This window comes from Palaemon carinicauda, chromosome 22 (genome assembly GCF_036898095.1).
Source record: "Palaemon carinicauda isolate YSFRI2023 chromosome 22, ASM3689809v2, whole genome shotgun sequence".
Classification (NCBI taxonomy): Eukaryota; Metazoa; Arthropoda; class Malacostraca; order Decapoda; family Palaemonidae; genus Palaemon; species Palaemon carinicauda.
This window is the reverse complement of record NC_090746.1, coordinates 54,033,680-54,048,158: the sequence shown is the minus strand read 5'-3', so window position 1 is coordinate 54,048,158 and position 14,479 is coordinate 54,033,680. Positions and strand designations below refer to the sequence as shown.

Genomic DNA, 14,479 nt, shown 5'->3' with positions numbered 1-14,479 from the left:
ATGGCAACTTGGGGATACCAGGGGTGTTGTTGCTTCCCCTAGAGGAGCACCTTTACCTCCGGCTGCGAGTAGCCATTTTCACTTTCAGATGTGCTTCAGGCGTGGCCGTCCCTTGGAGTTTCTGCACCCCTTCTAAGAAAGCTCTCATTCAGCTCCTTTAACGCAGAGAGACCCTTCGCCAGTTTCAACAGCTGATGCCCTAGATGTTTGCGAGGTTCATTTCTCGCCATCTCCTGGCCGCTCCATTTGTGTTCGAGGTCAGCGCTCCCGTTCGCCCATCTGCCGGCCTCCTGCTTACGACGAGTCTCCTCGCTAGCCTATGGTTACGTCGTCGCCTAATATCCTGCAGCCTCTTTATCTCTCCCTACAGGCATTGTTCCATAGCGCGTGTACAACGCTCGCTTGCTGCGGATACTGATCGTCGACCCCAGGCCAGGTCTCCGTCCGCTCGCCGATCACCAGGACGAGACCAGTTATCTTTTCGTCCCTCCAGACGAACCCCCTTCAGGGCATCGTTCACAATGCTCCCATGATCGACATACGTCAAGAAATCGCAGGTTATCACGATCTTGACACTCCTCTTTTAAAAGGCATTCTTCCTCATGAGCTTGACGCTCACACTCACAAGCTAAACGCTCAAATCACAATCGGAGTGTTCACAGTGGCGAGCTAAACACTAACGATCACGAGTAAGACACTCACAATCATGAGTAAGATGCTTCATGTTCATGATTACGATTGAAACGATCCTCTTCACTAGGACAATGTGGACGTTTGTGCTCATGACGCTCTCCAATCCACCGATCTCGTGCTGCTCCTTCTTCCTGACAAATCACGCTTATTATCATTATTAATTGCCAAGCTACAACCATAGTTCGAAAAGCAGGATGCTATAAGCCCAGGGGCTCCAACAGGGAAAATAGCCCAGTGAGGAAAGGAAACAAGGAAAAATAAAATATAAGTGTAGTAATGTTAAAATAAATATCTCCTATATTAGATATAAAAACTGACAAAACAAGAGGAAGAGAAATATGAGTACCCTCAAGCAAGAGAACCCTAACCCAAGACAGTGGAAGACCATGGTACAGAGGCTATGACACTACCCAAGACTAGAGAACAATGGTTTGATTATGGAGTGGCCTTGTCTTAGAAGAGCTGCTTACCATAGCTAAAGAGTATCTTCTACTCTCACCAAGAGGAAAGTGGCCTCTGAAAAATCACAGTGCAGTAACCCCTTGGGTGAAGAAGAATTATTTGGTAATCTGTGTTGTCAGGTGCATGAGGACAGAGGAGAATCTGTAAAGAATAGGCTAGACTATTTGGTATGTATGTAGGCAAAGGGAAAATTAATCGTAGCCAGAGAGTAGGACAATCTCCAGATAGACATCCTTCATATCGTCTACCCCCTGTTCCATTTACAGCTTGGGGTACACTAGGTAAGCGTTCGCCTACATGATGCAACGGTCGCCAACGCAACATGTTGCCCCCATGCCGAGGCTTCTTCCACCGACTCAGACGAGTGATCGTAGTGCTATAGCACTACAGAGGTGCCCGAGGCTACCTCCTCGTTGCTCGCCGTCAATTGCTCGTGAATCATTCCTGTTAATGCGTGAATCGTATGATTTCACATGTATTTCACACGTTTCAGCTCTGATTTCACGAGTAATGACAAGCCCAACATCTCAGGATGTGGCCTCCTCAACTGCTTCATCTAGTAGTAGACCCATTCCCTTCCCAAAAGGGTTTAAAAAACCCCCGGATAAGTTTGCGGGCGTTCAAATCTCTCAAGTCCCTCTGGTATGGACTACCAAAGATGACCTCTCAATGCCTGAAAGGTTGTGTCCTACAGCTGACCAGGCTCTAAACTGCTGTCTTACTAAGAGACGCCCCAGACTTGACGTCAGTTGGTGAACTTCTATCATGGTATGACACCTTGGTGGCTAACTTACAGAAGTCTCTCATTGGCTCAGGCTTTCCACCCCTCCCAAACAGCCATGGATCAGGACCACTCCTAAGATGCCGCTGGAGAGGTCATTATCCCTTTTGTCCTCCTCCAGGAGGAAACCTGCCTTGGTTGGTCAGCCTGAAAAACCTCCGTTTCACCTGTCTATCCTACCTAGACATAGGGGTGTAGACAGGGTTGATCGCGAGTCAACATCAAACATTGGTCAACCTCCTTTTACCCCAATATACTCGGGAGATAGAATGACAACGAAGCAGAAGAGGAGGATGCCATGTGGTACTCCACCTCACACGGATCAACTCCAATCTCGAGGGAATAGAGATAGAGGCTCGCCCTAAGAGATCTCCCTTTATCCCTACAGGCCTCAACCTCTGGAAGTTGTTCCTCCAGAACTTCGCCCTGTATCTAAACCACCCAGAGACGAGCAATTTCCTAACTCTGTGTCTCGTACTCCAATAGAACCGCAAACTCTTCCCAAACCGTCCATTCTGAAAAAGCATTTTCCTCCTCGCAGAGTCTAAAGTCTCAAAGACAGTTCCTAAGAACACAAAATGGAGGGAGACTCGCAGGCCTGAGACAGATCGTAGATCCCCTGAGGCGGGGACCTTCCCAAGAACCTTCTAATGTTAATGACTTTGACCTACCCTTGGCTCCTATTGGGGAGAACATGCAGGTAGATGAGTTTCTGAACTGATGATGATGACTACCTCCCCAGAGCTGTGAGTCCAAAGTTTCACTCTGAAGCAGAGCGTAAGGAGTTGGAACATGCCTTCTCACAAGTCATTGCTTTTATGAGATCCATTAACAAGCTGTCAACTCTTGGTACCACTCCTCAGGAAGGAAAGGATATGGTCCTGGACCAACTGTTTGGTACCCAGAGACCCCCCTAAGAAAAGTGCATCCTTGCCCTGATCCAAGGGACTGACAGCGGCCAGAAGGAAAGCCGTCTCTCAGGTAGCAGGTGGCATTCAGTTCACTGAGGGCAGGCTCCTCATCTAGGGCACTCCACTTCCTCATACCTTTCAACTTGCTGAGGAAGTATTATGAGGTCGAGAACGAGCCCCTCCCTGCCCTGACCCTAGACCCCATAGTAGAATCCCTTACAAGTGGTCTCTTTGTGCAGACTTTCAACTGTGATAGATTCCCTTTCAGCAACTGAACTCCTTAACATAGAGAAAGGTGCGAAGTACGTCTTGCAGGCTGCTTCGTGGCTTAACCTATGGCTGGGGTCGTTAGGACGCTTTGAAATCTGAGGATTTATCCAAGGAGTCTCCAAGGCGGTCTGGAGTTTTTCCTCTTGTCTCGTACCAAGACCTTGGAATTCTTTCCTCACCAGGTGGTCAACATGTGGGCAAATGCTATTCTTAAGAGAAGGAATACAGTGGTTGGGAGATTCCACAGGCAGGTGCTGAAAGTGAAAGTAATGCGCCCGAGGAACTCAATCTTCGAGGGATCTACTCTCTTCGGCCTAGAGAAAGTAGAGAGGGCAGCTGATAGGTGAAGATCCTCCTATGATTTTCTCCTCCATAGGGCCATGACATCTAGGCCCTATGGGAGGGTTCCTCAGCCTCCCAGAGATCAGCCCCATTCATCAAATCCCTCGACATCTAGGTTTTCTGGACAGACTAACAGGGTTTCTAAGCGACCCTTTTCGGCTAAAGACCAGAAGGGTCCCAAACAGCTTGGAGGAAAGAGAGGAGGTAGAGGGGGTGGCCGAGGTGTAGGGATGCCTGCGACACCTGTGTCAGAGATGGCAGCTCCACGGAGCAGATCCCTGGACGATCGCAGTGATCGGTGTAGGGTATCGCGTACCGTTCACACAATCTCAGGATCCAGTTCCATTAAGTTTTTATACGAAGGGATGCGTAAAGGGCTTGCCCTCCGTCCCTTGCATGGTGTATTGGCTCCTCCATGTTGACCAGTTTTTCCGACTTTTTTTTCTATAGGCTATGGGTTTAATCAGTCACTTTATTTACATTTCTGTACATATTGTTTTTGTTATACTGTAATTCTTGTTAATTTGTTTTTTACGTATGATGTATCTTTGATATTACCACTAATTCTTATGCTCTCTGTTGACATTGAGCAAAATCCAGGACCAGTACGTCCTAGATTTCATCAATGTAGTGTGCTGTATTGCAGGAATTGTGGTCTTCGTGCAAATATTCAAGACCAGTTGCGTCCAGACAGTATGATATTCTTTTGTGCTCAGAAACTTTGGTTTCTAATATGAGGCACTCATCTGAGCTCCTTATAACTGGTTTTAAGAAGCCAATAATGTTGAAACGTGATGCCATCCCTAGGGCCAGGGGAATGGTGGTGTATATTAGGACTGACTAGCCTGCTTCTCATAAGTCCTGCTATGAATGTGGATGTCTTGAGATTCAGGTAATAAAAGTTTGTGGCAGGCATAGCAACTTCTATTTGTGTTTGATCTATCGGAATCCTGACATGGATGATTTTATCTTCGATTATCTTCTTACCATTATGGCTAAGATACGAGAAGATGATAGAAAGGCCTCTTTTGTCTTTATTGGTGATTTCAATGCTCACCATAGGGAGTGGTTAAATTCTTTTTCTCCCACTGATCACCATGGCTTAAGAGCTTTAGACTGCCTCGGAATCAGGCTGTGAGCAAATCCTGAATGAAGCTACTCACAGGTCTGATAACTGCTTGGACCTAGTATACACAGACTCCCCTGGCGTTATAACATGTAAGGTTGGTTCTCCAGTCAGGACATCTGATCATGCCTTGATTTCATAATTAAGGTTGGTTCTCCAGTTGGGACATGTGATGATGCCTTGATTTCATCAGTAGTGAAGAGTGAGCAGCCTGTACCTGATGTATCTCATTCATGTAAGATTTATATGAAATCTCAAGCAGACTGGAATGGGATTTTGTATGATCTTTTTGGCTTCAATTGATCACAATTGTATAGTAGTGTTAATCCTGTAATCCCTTTTAATGAGAATTTAGTCAACTTAATTGATGGGCGTATCCCTTCTCATGTACTAAGGTACCGAGTGAAGGACAAACCATGGTTCATTGATGATTGTAGACGTGCTTATTTGGAGAAGCAGGAGTCCTATCATCTTTGGAATGGTAGCAGATTAGATTTGACCTGGGATAACTATACTCAGCGTAGAGCTTTTGCTCAGAGTTTATGCTTCAACTGGATAAGAATACAATTTAACCATAAAAGAAACCCTTACTGGTACAACTCAGGAGCATAAGTGGTGGACTACCCTTAAATATCCACTCTTTGGTGTAGATGCAACAGTTCCTCCTCTACTTAAACCAGATGGCTCTATCACTCACTGTCCAAAGGAGAAGGCAACCGTTTTGGCAGATATGTTTGACAGCAAGCAGAGTAATGAGAAATTCAAAGTTCCTCATTCCTGTTTTCTTGAGGCTAAACTAACTAGTTTAGCTTTTCGATCTCGTGAAATTAAAGCTCTGTTGATGAACCTTGATGCTTATGGAGGTGTAAACACAAATGGTATTTTTCTTTTGTTTTATATAAAGACTGCAGATTTCTTAACTCCAAAGTTATGTTTTTTTGTGCAAGTTAGCAAGAAGAGGTGCTTTTAGTACTTGATGGAGAATTGGTAATGTTACTCCACTATGTAAATGTGTTTGTGGTAGCTAAAGTCTAACTGATTACTGCCCAATTTCCATAACTCCCATATTATCTAAAGTTTTTGAACTTTTGGCAAAACGTCTTAATAAGTTTGCGGACGGTAATCATCTGTTCCCTAGTTTGCAATTTGGTTTTCGTTAAGGCTTTGGAGCATATAAATGCCCTTCTCACTGTCTTCAATGCTGTACAGAAATCCCTTAATTGTGGTCAGGAAGTTCATATGATTGGCCTTGATTTTAGTGCAGCCTTTGACCATGTTAATCATGGTGCCCTTGTTTTCAAACTCAAACAGTTCGGAGTGGGTGGGTTGTTTCTTAGCATCTTTATTTAATTTTTAAGTAATCGATCGCAAAGAGTTATTGTTGATGGGCACCATAGTGAGTAAAGGAATGTGATATTTGGTGTTCCTTTGGGTAGTGCTTTTGGCCCATTACTTTTCATACTCTATACCCATGACATGTGGTTTAGTCTAAAAACAAGCTTGGTGCAAATGCAGATGATGCTACTCTCTTTGCATCAATTCCATCTCCTGAATGTAGATCTGCGGTTGCTAAATCCCTTACTAGAGATCTAGCTAAAATTTGCGCATGATGCAAATTATGTGGTATGAAGTTGAATCCTAACAAAACTCAAAGTATGATTGTAAGTAGGTCAAGGACAGTGGCTACAGTGGCTCCTCAACCTCCGGATCTCAGCATTGATAATGTTTCTTTAACTTTGTATGACTTAAAATTTTAGGTGTGATTCTTGACAGCAATTTTACTTTTGAGAAACACATTAGGTCTATGTCTTCTTCAATTGCACAAAAAATATGCTTATTGAGAAAGTCTTTCAAGATGTTTGGTGATCAATCTATTCTGAAGTGTTTTAATTCTTTCACTCTACCTTGTTTCGAGTATTGTTCTCCTGTCTGGTCCTCAGCTGCTGAATCTCATCTTAATTTGTTGGACAGGAACTTATGGGGTATTAAATTTCTTATTTCTGATCTTGATATAAATCTTTGGCATCGTCATTCAATTAGTTCATTATGCATGTTGCATAAGATTTTATATAATTCTTATCATCCTTTACATTCGGTTCTTCCCGGACAGTTCCATCCTGTTTGTAATACTAGGTACACATTTATTTTTAATAGTCAGGCCTTCTCCATCATGAGGCTCAGTACTACACAGTACTCCAGAAGTTTTATTCCAGATGTGACCAAGTTGTGGAATAATTTTCCTAATCGGGTAGTTGAATCAGTAGAACTTCAAAAGTTCAAACTCGCAGCAAAATTTTATATGTTGAATAGGCTTATATGAGTCCTTTTATAGTTTAAATATCGAATATCTGTTAATAAAATATTTAATTTTAAATTTTCATTACTACTTATATTGTTTATTTATGTCCTTATTTCGTTTCCTCACTGGGCTGTTTTTCCCTGTTGGAGCCCTTGGGTTCATATAGCATCTTGCTTTTCCATCTAGGGTTGTAGATTGGCTAGTAATGATAATAATAAATAGCTACAGGTTTGTATTCGTTAGGAAAAATACAAATTATTTCCAAATTTGTCATGTTGGTTTTTAGTTATTGTTAGTACCTTCTGTAATGAGTATGTACATACATACATACATATACCAAAGGCACCTCCCCCAATTTTGGGGGGTAGCTGACATCAACAAGAAACAAAACAAAAAAGGGGACCTCTACTCTCTACGTTCCTCCAGCCTAACCAGGGACTCAGCCGAGTTCAGCTGGTACTGCTAGGGTGCCACAGCCCAACCTCCCACATTTCCACCACAGATGAAGCTTCATACTGCTGAGTCCCTTACTGCTGCTACCTCCGCGGTCATCTAAGGCACCGGAGGAAGCAACAGGGCCTACCGGAACTGCGTCACAATCGCTCGCCATTCATTCCTATTTCTAGCATGCTCTCTTGCCTCTCTCACATCTATCCTCCTATCACCCAGAGCTTTCTTCACACCATCCATCCACCCAAACCTTGGCCTTCCTCTTGTACTTCTCCCATGAACTCTTGCATTCATCACTTTCTTTAGCAGACAGCCATTTTCCATTCTCTCAACATGGCCAAACCACCTCAACACATTCATATCCACTCTAGCCGCTAACTCATTTCTTACACCCGTTCTCACCCTCACCACTTCGTTCCTAACCCTATCTACTCGAGATACACCAGCCATACTCCTTAAACACTTCATCTCAAACACATTCAATTTCTGTCTCTCCATCACTTTCATTCCCCACAACTCAGATCCATACATCACAGTTGGTACAATCACTTTCTCATATAGAACTCTCTTTACATTCATGCCCAACCCTCTATTTTTTACTACTCCCTTAACTGCCCCCAACACTTTGCAACCTTCATTGACTCTCTGACGTACATCTGCTTCCACTCCACCATTTGCTGCAACAACAGACCCCAAGTACTTAAACTGATCCACCTCCTCAAGTAACTCTCCATTCAACATGACATTCAACCTTGCACCACCTTCCCTTCTCGTACATCTCATAACCTTACTCTTACCCACATTAACTCTCAACTTCCTTCTCTCACACACCCTTCCAAATTCTGTCACTAGTCGGTCAAGCTTCTCTTCTGTGTCTGCTACCAGTACAGTATCATCCGCAAACAACAACTGATTTACCTCCCATTCATGATCATTCTCGCCTACCAGTTTTAATCCTCGTCCAAGCACTCGAGCATTCACCTCTCTCACCACTCCATCAACATACAAGTTAAACAACCACGGCGACATCACACATCCCTGTCTCAGCCCCACTCTCACCGGAAACCAATCGCTCACTTCATTTCCTATTCTAACACATGCTTTACTACCTTTGTAGAAACTTTTCACTGCTTGCAACAACCTTCCACCAACTCCATATAACCTCATCACATTCCACATTGCTTCCCTATCAACTCTATCATATGCTTTTTCCAGATCCATAAACGCAACATACACCTCCTTACCTTTTGCTAAATATTTCTCGCATATCTGCCTAACTGTAAAAATCTGATTCATACAACCCCTACCTCTTCTAAAACCACCCTATACTTCCAAGATTGCATTCTCTGTTTTATCCTTGATCCTATTAATCAGTACTCTACCATACACTTTTCCAACTACACTCAACAAACTAATACCTCTTGAATTACAACACTCATGCACATCTCCCTTACCCTTATATAGTGGTACAATACATGCACAGACCCAATCTACTGGTACCATTGACAACACAAAACACACATTAAACAATCTCACCAACCATTCAAGTACAGTCACACCCCCTTCCTTCAACATCTCAGCTTTCACACCATCCATACTAGATTCTTTTCCTACTCTCGTTTCATCTAGTGCTCTCCTCACTTCCTCTATTGTAATCTCTCTCTCATTCTCATCTCCCATCACTGGCACCTCAACACCTGGAACAGCAATTATATCTGCCTCCCTATCATCCTCAACATTCAGCAAACTTTCAAAATATTCCGCCCACCTTTTCCTTGCCTCCTCTCCTTTTAACAACCTTCCATTTCCATCTTTCACTGTCTCTTCAATTCTTGCGCCAGCCTTCCTTACTCTCTTCACTTCTTTCCAAAACTACTTCTTATTCTCTTCATATGACTGACCCAGTCCCTGACCCCACCTCAGGTCAGCTGCCCTCTTTGCCTCACGTACCTTGCGCTTTACTTCCACCTTTTTCTCTCTATATTTTTCATACTTCTCTATACTATTACTCTGCAGCTATTCTTCGAAAGCCCTCTTTTTCTCTTCCACTTTTACCTTCACTCCTTCATTCCACCATTCACTGCCCTTCCTCATGCTGCCTCCAACAACCTTCTTGCCACATACATCACTTGCTATCCCAACAAAATTTTCTTTTGCTAACTTCCACTCCTCCTCTAAATTACCAGTTTCTCTTACTCTCACCTCGTCATATGCCATTTTCAACCTTTCCTGATATTTACTTTTTACCCCCGGTTTTATTAACTCTTCAACCCTCACTAGCTCCCTTTTACATCCACCTACTCTATTCCCCCACTCTTTTGCTACAACTAATTTTCCTTCCACCAAAAAAAAATGATCAGACATACCGTTAGCCATACCCCTAAACACGTGCACGTCTTTCAATCTTCCAAACATTCTTTTAGTTATCAACACATAATCCATTAATGCCCTTTCTACTACTCTTCCATTTGCCACTCTTACCCATGTATACTTATTTTTATCTTTCTTTTTAAAAAAGCTAGCACTTATTACCATCTCTTGTTCTACACACATATCTACCAGTCTCTCACCACTCTCATTTTCACCTGGTACGCCATACTTCCCAATGACACCTTCTACCTCTCCAGCGCCCACTCTAGCATTTAAGTCACCCATAACAACTACATAATTCCTTCTACCCAGTCCTTCTACACACCTAGTTAATTCATTCCAGAACTCATTCCGCTCTTCTTCACTTTTCTCACTACCTGGCCCATACGCACTGACAAACGCCCAACATTCCCTACCCAACCTAACCCTTACCCACATTAACCTAGATGATATCTCCTTCCATTCCACTACTTTACCTGTCATCCATTCACTCAGCAATAAAGCCACACCCTCTCTCGCTCTTCCCCTTTCAATCCCAGACACTCTACCAGACATTTCACCAAACATCACTTCACCCTTTCCTTTCATCTTTGTCTCACACAAAGCCAATACATCCATCCTTCTACTTCTAAACATACTTCCAATCTCACATCTTTTACTCTCTATCGTACTACATCCACGCACATTCAAACACCCCAAAACTAGAGTGCGGGGAGCAGTCACTCTCCCCCCAGCTCCATCTCTTTGATGATGTCTCACAGGAATTTCAATTCAGGAGAGGGGGTTCCCAGCCCCCTCGTCCCGTCCCTTTTAGTCGCCTCTTACGACACGCAGGGATAACGTTGGCGCTATTCTAATTGTTTTATGCCCCCGCGGCCACAGGGGGCATAATGTGTAATGTATAAATAGTTGCAGTTCCAGTAATTATACCCCATGTTTATGTTGAGTAAGGAACCCTCACAGACAAGAGGATTATGGGGATGACTAAGAAATAGTTTCTTTTAATCCTCTAAGGTGTGTTAAGGTGGCACATTGACTTAGGATTCACCTCTTTTTTTCTGTTGACAAATAAATTACTTTAGATTCAATTACAGTATTGCCAGAGAATGTCTAGTATAATTTGTAGTTGTTTGCCTGCACCTAAGATACAGGATCTTAATTCCAGGTATTGACACTTATGGTACTGGAAGAAGTCCATTTTTCCTAGAGCCTTCTGTAATAATTATTATAACTGATGGTGGGAAGCTGTCCTCACAACAAGGTGTTCAAGAAGAAGTGAGTATTGGTATTTATTTTTGCAATTGCTTTAGTAGTTGTAAAGTTTTATTACTAGAATTTTAGTATATGGTATTATGAATAGATGAGTATATGTTGCTTGTTATTTTTTCTTTGAAAATGTGTTCATAAAAAGAAAGAACCATTACAATGAGGGAAGTACAAAATCTAGAGACCTCTTTAAGTAATTGAATCATTGTACAGATTGTCTTCTTACTGATATAGTTTGTGTGTTCCTACGAAATGTCACTTTTCCTAACTATGCAGTTAGGTTATATCAAGTTTCTTTTTAAGACCTTATTTATTCCTAAACAAATACAAACTCTCGTCTTTTAAGAGGAGTATGATTTCAGTGAAGTTGGAAACTCTACTATTAAAATTTATAATGAGGTGTCTAGTTATTAGTGGGTAGTGGGGGAAGACCCTCCCCCTGTCAGCTCACTTAGTAACCCATTTTAAACACAAGACTTACCTGGTGGTTATATATATAGCTTACGTCCTTGACGTCACGGCAGAAAAATTCAAAACTCGCGCCAATCGCTGATTGGATAGCCAGGTGTGCTACCTATGCGCCTTTCGCTAGGTACCCAGAAACCATTCCATCGGTATTCATATCTTCCCTGCCGGCGCTAGCGGTAACATTGGTTGGATATTCTCCTCGCTTTTTGACTGATTATTGCTGTCCCTTTGGTGAAGTACAATAATTCTGGTTTTTTTTACTCTTGCTTGATTGGTTTTTTGTTTGGATACTCTAATTATATGTTTGGATATTGATTTTTTGAACCCTTGCTTGTATTTGGTCTTCCTTTCAAAGTTCAAAATGGCCACCCCCCTCTTAGGGGTTTTAGGGTGTGTGCTAGTGGGTGTAAGACCCGTTTATCAAAGGCCTCCATTTATCCTCATTCATTATGTATTAAATGTAGGGGTAAAGTTTGCAAACTTGATGATAGGTGTGACGAATGCCTTATTTTGTCTGATCATGAATGGCTGAATTTCGATTGCTATATACGAAAGATAGGGTAAGACGTAGTTCTTCGCTTTCTTCAAAAGATTCCTCTTCCCATGTCACTGTTCCTATTCCTTCCCCTGTAGTGGTAGTTCCAGATCCCACTACGAGTACCATTAATGAACCAGCACTTAAGGATATGATGTTGGCTATCCAGGCGTTGGGTATCGCTGCGGATAGAACGCAGTTAATGGCTGATGTTAAACAGCTGTAAAGTGAAAGTGTTAAAGGTACAGTGAGTGTTATTAATGCTGTGGAGGGTATGCCTGCTCGGGCTTGTCGTTCTCCTAGTCCTGGACCTCTTCCAAGCTCCCCAACCCCTGGGAGAAGGAGTGTCGAAAGACAAAAGGAAACGAGAGGCTTTAGTTCCCGAGCAGATGTTCCCTTGAGCATTCCTGTTGACGTTTCCCAGGACGTTTGCCCTTACCATAGTAAAGGTGAGGTTAAAATGTTTGGCTCATCATCAGAGGATGATTTTCCTAAAAGAGGTTGGCGTTATTCTTTTAGACCTCTTAAGAGGAAATTTGACCAACGTCCTTCCAGGACATCGCAAGCAGGCTGTAGTCATTGGAATAGCCCTGAACACTTTTCGTCTCAAGGAAGCTCGCCTTCCAAGCGTCCTGCTAGGACATTGAATTCTGTTGAGAATAGTCCTGCTGTTGAGCACTTATCCGAACTGGGCGTGACATCGTTTCATGCTCCTTCGCCTCCTTTAGATTGGATCTCGCCCGCTGTTCGCTCTAAGCGGTCTTTGAGCAGTGGAGATGACGAGCCTGCAATTAGTAATTCCCAAGATTCTAATTTTAAGATGTTGCAAGAAATGCAGCAGAAGCTTTCATCATTCATGAAAGGCTACCAGAATACGGAAACCTCCTCTCTTAACACCAAACGGCGCAAGGCGGAGAGTTGGCGAACGCTTGTTTATCAAGTTTCTAAACGCGTTGAGCGTGCGTTCTACACGTGAAGTTGAATGCTCTGGCTTTCTGGAAGTCGAGCGTCCTCCTAATCCAGGTGCTGTTCATGCGCTTAGCAGTGATAGTGATCGTCCTGCTGAAAGCATTTTCAAACGTTCAGCGAGGCGTGATGTCGAGCGTCCTCCCATCGAGCGTTCAACATAACGCGAGCGTCCTCCAGGACATGACGTCGAGCGTGACGTCAGGCGTCCTCCCATCGAGCGTTCATCAGAGCGCAAGCGTCCTCCCATCGAGCGTTTATCAGAGCGCAAGCGTCCTCCCATTGAGCGTTCAGCTGAATGCGAGCGTCCTCCAGGATGTGACGTCGAGTGTGACGTCAGGCGTCCTCCCATCGAACGTTCATCAGAGTGCAAGTGTCCTCCCATCGAGCGTTCAGCAGAACGCGAGCGTCCTCCTGGGCGTGACGTCAAGCGTTCTTCCATCGAATGTTCTTCGGGGCGTGAGCGTGCTCTGGTACGTAACATCGAGCGTCCTCCTGTATGCGATGTAGAACAGCAAACATCCAGACAGGACATTGAACGTAATACAATGCTTCTTAACTCTGATCGCGCGGATCGTGAGCGACAAGACTTTTTGTCGGAGGAAGAAGCTGATGTTCCTCTTTCGCCTTCCGAACCCTTTGAGGAGTTATCTGAAGATGAAGACCAAGTCTTTTCGTCTTTCGATAGACTTAAAGAAGCTTATGAAGATTTTTCATATTGAGTTCCCGGAGTCTTTTGTTCCCGTTGCTCCACGATCGCCTCCATCGGGGTTTACTCTAGGGAAGCTTAAGAAGAAGTCTTTGTTCACTGAAATGGTGCTCTCTCGTTCATCAAAAAGAGCTCTTAAATCAATCGGAGACTGGATGGGTTCCAAGAAGGAGGAAGGGAAATCGACCTTCGCGTTCCCCCCTACTAGGTTGGCATCTAGATCTAGTATTTGGTACGATACGGGAGAGGTTCTCGGCTTGGGAGTTCGTGCCTTTGCCCTGGGAGACTTCTCAAGCCTGGTAGACGCTCCCCGTAGATCGACCATGAGGAAGACTAAGGTGTTTTGGTCTACCTCTGAATTAGACCATTTGCTCAAAGGTGTCTTCAGAGCCTTCAAGGTATTTAACTTCCTTGATTGGACTCTGGGGGCCTTGGGCAAAAAGGTGACTACGCTCAAGGAAGGGGACTCTTTGAACTTGATCCACGTCATGTCCTGCATGGATAAGGCGTTGCGAGACGGGGCGAATGAGTTAGTAGCAATTTTTACAGCAGGCATTCTCTAAAAGAGAGTCCAGTTGTGTTCATTTCTGTCTATGGGGGTTTCGTCTTTTCAGAAATCTGAATTATTGTATGCTCCGCTGTCGTCATCTCTGTTCCTACAAGATCTTATTAGGGAGATTTTTTCCTCGTTAACGCAGAAGGCCACTCAAGACCTAGTCTCGAAGACGCCAAGGAAAGTGATGCCATCGTCTTTCGTTAGCCGCAAACCTAAAGAAGTTGCTCCTTTTCCAAAGTTTTCTCAGCCCTTTCGAGGAAAGCCTCCCGTTAGAG

General features: G+C 43.6%; 1 protein-coding gene across 1 annotated transcript in view; it reads left to right on the top strand.

Annotated features, from left to right (window-relative positions):
• IntS6 (integrator complex subunit 6) overlaps positions 1-14,479 on the top strand; it is a 132,271-nt gene that overhangs the window by 45,278 nt on the left and 72,514 nt on the right. Inside the window, exon 4 of the mRNA XM_068346199.1 lies at positions 10,870-10,979. Coding sequence (XP_068202300.1) covers positions 10,870-10,979 — 110 coding nt within the window. The remainder of the gene's footprint in view (positions 1-10,869; positions 10,980-14,479) is intronic.